We start from the raw sequence: 3,540 nt of genomic DNA, 5'->3' as shown, positions 1-3,540 counted from the left end.
ACCTACCAGCAACCTCAAAATCCTCTAGAAGGGGTAAAAACATAAGATGCACCTTATCACTAGACTTCCCTGAAAATAGAAAACCTCCAATGAGCTGTAAGATATAAGCCCTAGTATAACGCTGAATAGACTCCTCATCAGCATCTGGTGCCAAAGTAGGGAAGCTCTGACTCAACCATGTAAGATGAAGGCGCTGGCCATCTATGTCTGTATCTCCAGGAGTGAGTCCTAATAGAGAATAACATACACGCCTCCAATCTAAACATGTGCTACCAGTAACTACATCTCCATCTACTGGTAGTCCAATCAACATGGCAATATCCTGTAGTGTAATCGTGCACTCCCCCTGAGGTAAGTGGAAGGTATGAGTCTCAGGTCGCCATCTCTCAACAAATGCAGTAATAAGATGCCAATCTAAGGAAATGAATCCTAAGCGTGCAACACCATAGAAGCCTGCCTGCTGCAACAAAGGAATAATACGTCCATCTAGTACACTGGTGCGATGGAAGATCGCCTCACGTCGTCTACAATGAAGCTCCTTCGAGTCAACACCTGTCCATGCTGCAGATGACCTGTGTGTGGCCTGTCCATGTAGAACTGTCGGATCCAAGGGTCCCGGCTCCATCGTGCGATGATACCTACATATACCAAATAACCATTAATTCTTAATATCATTAGTATGATTACAAATTTACAAACATTACATAAAAATATCATATTATCAAAATGGATAATCTTTCATACTTTAATTGTCATGAGGAAGGGGGTTGGAGGATTGCCCTCCATCTTTTGTGGGACAGTTGCGACGATTATGACCCGCTATTTTACATAAACCACATCGAATCCTAACGCTTGGTTCCTTCAAATCCATTTCATTCCTTATCCTTGATGATCTAGGACGCCCCTTATCCCTCATTGAAGTTGGGTCAGGGTGGAGAATAGGAAAATCAGGATACGGCCAATAAGATTCATGAGGAATGGGATTAAATTCAGGAGCGTAACAACTGGCATAGGCATCCAACCTATAGTATTTTTCAACTAATTGCCAACTATCAATCCTCATATGAGCAGAAACAGCTAGCACATGTGAGCATGGAATGCCAAATGATTGCCACTTATTACAACTACATGTACCTTCATTAAGCTTAACCACTTGTTTGTTACGTCCTTTATCCATATGAAACCCATGGAGAGCAGTAATTACTTCAAATGTTTCATGAATTCGATGGAAAATGGTGACAGTGTGTCCACTAGCTTTGGCCTCGGCTCTTCTAAATTTTTCAATTGCATACGCAGTGTACACATCTCCAACTGCCATTCTAGCACGTATCTCTGCTCTACGAGTCTCAAAGTATGACACACATCGATAAAAAGTTAATTGAACAAGTGCAGTGATAGGTAACATTCGCGCTCCCTTAAGCACCCCATTAATGCACTCAGCAATATTTGTGGTCATCCACCCATACCGATATCCTAGATCATATGCTTGAGTCCACTTTTGAGTGTCTAATTTTGAAAACCAAGCCACACTTTTTTCATCCAATCGTTTTAACTCCTCCATGTATCTCTCATACTTCCGCGGTTGATGTTGACATCCAGCTCTATACGCCAACTCTTTTAAGACCTTATTCTTAAATTTGTCATTAAAATTGCTCACTACATGCCTAAGACAGTATCGATGTTGCGCATGAGGGGGGCTCCATCCAACTGATGGATTTCTAACAGTAGCATTTATTCCTGCATGGCGATCTGAAATTAAGCATATCTCTTTGAGTGACGTGATGCCTCAATGCAATAAGAAACCAAGACCAACTATCCTGTGATTCTTCCTCAACAATTGCAAACGCAAGGGGGAATACATGACCATTTCCATCAATTGAAGTAGCAATTAAAAGCTTCCCCATGTATTTTCCATATAGGAATGTACCATCAATTTGTATAATTGGTCTGCAATGTTTGAACCCTTCAACACTTGCCCCAAATGCCCAAAAAACACGCATAAACCGCACGTTCCCAGAAATCCCTCCTAAAGGTATTGTCTTCCAAACAACCTTTGTTCCAGGATTAGTTAGCTGAAGGATGTTCATCCACTTCGGCAATGCTTGATAAGATTCATCCCAATCACCAAAAACTCTAAGCATTGCTTTTCTCTTAGCTTCCCAAATTCTCCTATAATGGACATCATATCCAAATTTATCCTTCACTATCTGGTGTAATGTAGCAATAGAGGTAGTGTGATCCCTCTGAACTACATTTTGGATCTCTCTTGCAATCAATGTAGAGTCCAATTGAGAGTGGTCTTGTGATAATTTAGGGTAAACACAAGTATGAGGACCTGCGTACTTGGTTATCTCAAACATTCCATGGCTTTTACGACGACATGCACGAAGCCTCCAATTACATCCTTCCTGCCACTTCTTACATCTCACTGCCCACAATTGTGGTTCTGATTCACAAACCACCAAATGTTGATTCCGACATATTGCATAACGTTTTACAGCATATTGCAAGTCTTCTTTACTCTCAAATCTCAATCCTTTAAACAACTCATTGGATTCATTCCACAATCCAGTACGTGGTGTGAGAGGCTCAGCAGTCATGCTATTTATTGCATCCCAATTCAATTCTTTGAACATTGGGGAAGGCATAATATGCTCACCATCATCTGAAGAAACCTTATTTGTTGGAGGTTCATCATCATAATGCATCTCATTAATCTCGTCCTCATCATAAAATTCCACATCATCATTTTCATTTGTAAATGGGATGTCAACATAATTGTTTGTCGCTCCCATGACTGACTGAGTTACTACTGCCAAATTCCCCCCCATTTCGTCATTGTGTGCTAAATTCTCATTCATTTCATCAATCTGCACTGCCGAATTCCCCTTTGCAGGTATTTCCACATCATGACCCATAATTTCTTGATCAAATGATGGACTTAACTCAGATGAATGATCCCTTGGACGTGTCTGCAAATACATTTCAATAGTATTCGATGGTGGGATTTGTGCTACAACATGAAACATTAACCTTACATCATCATCATCTTTAATTGGTAATTGTATATAGTTAATGTTTCCATTTCCAATCGACATAAGAATTGGATACCGAAATATCATGGATAACATGGTATGAGTGCGATCGATCGACATAACATGACACAACTTATCCTCCAACTCATCATATTTGATCAAATTGTTCACTAAGACACCTTTTTTAGGAGGACAACTGTAACACACCCCATTTGGGCCATCAATTATTTCACCATCCTTGTAACACACAATTGTAAGCAAACTATCCATTCATGTACCTAAAAAGAATCAAATAAAATATATGTAAGTCTAAATCAAATTAAATTTATTTTAATTTATCATATTCAATTTAATGTATTCATTTTATACAAAATAAATTATTTAATTTTAACAAATAAAAAGATAGTATATCCATGCTAAAAAAAAGATAGTATTTCAACATGCATCCCTACCTCCACTAGGGCAAACTTGCCCTATGATATATGATATGCACTAAAGAAATATA

General features: G+C 39.0%; 1 protein-coding gene across 1 annotated transcript; it reads right to left on the bottom strand.

Annotated features, from left to right (window-relative positions):
* Window positions 1-745: 745 nt before the first annotated feature.
* Window positions 746-3,305, bottom strand: LOC104879858 (uncharacterized). The gene is made up of 2 exons (XM_059737694.1): window positions 1,814-3,305; window positions 746-1,749 (listed from the first exon to the last, which is right to left on the bottom strand). Exons 1-2 carry the CDS (start codon window positions 3,303-3,305, stop codon window positions 746-748), a joined length of 2,496 nt encoding a protein of 831 aa, XP_059593677.1.
* Between the last annotated feature and the right edge of the window lie 235 nt (window positions 3,306-3,540).

This window comes from Vitis vinifera, chromosome 7 (assembly GCF_030704535.1).
Source record: "Vitis vinifera cultivar Pinot Noir 40024 chromosome 7, ASM3070453v1".
Classification (NCBI taxonomy): domain Eukaryota; kingdom Viridiplantae; phylum Streptophyta; class Magnoliopsida; order Vitales; family Vitaceae; genus Vitis; species Vitis vinifera.
This window is presented reverse-complemented; position numbering and strand designations above follow the sequence as displayed.

Coding starts and splice junctions, on each gene's coding strand:
- LOC104879858 (XM_059737694.1), bottom strand. CDS start 3,305: ATGGATAGTTTGCTTACAATTGTGTGTTACAAGGATGGTGAAATAATT. Junction 1,750..1,813: donor TGAGGAAGAATCACAGGATA/GTTGGTCTTGGT, acceptor GCTTAATTTCAG/ATCGCCATGCAGGAATAAAT.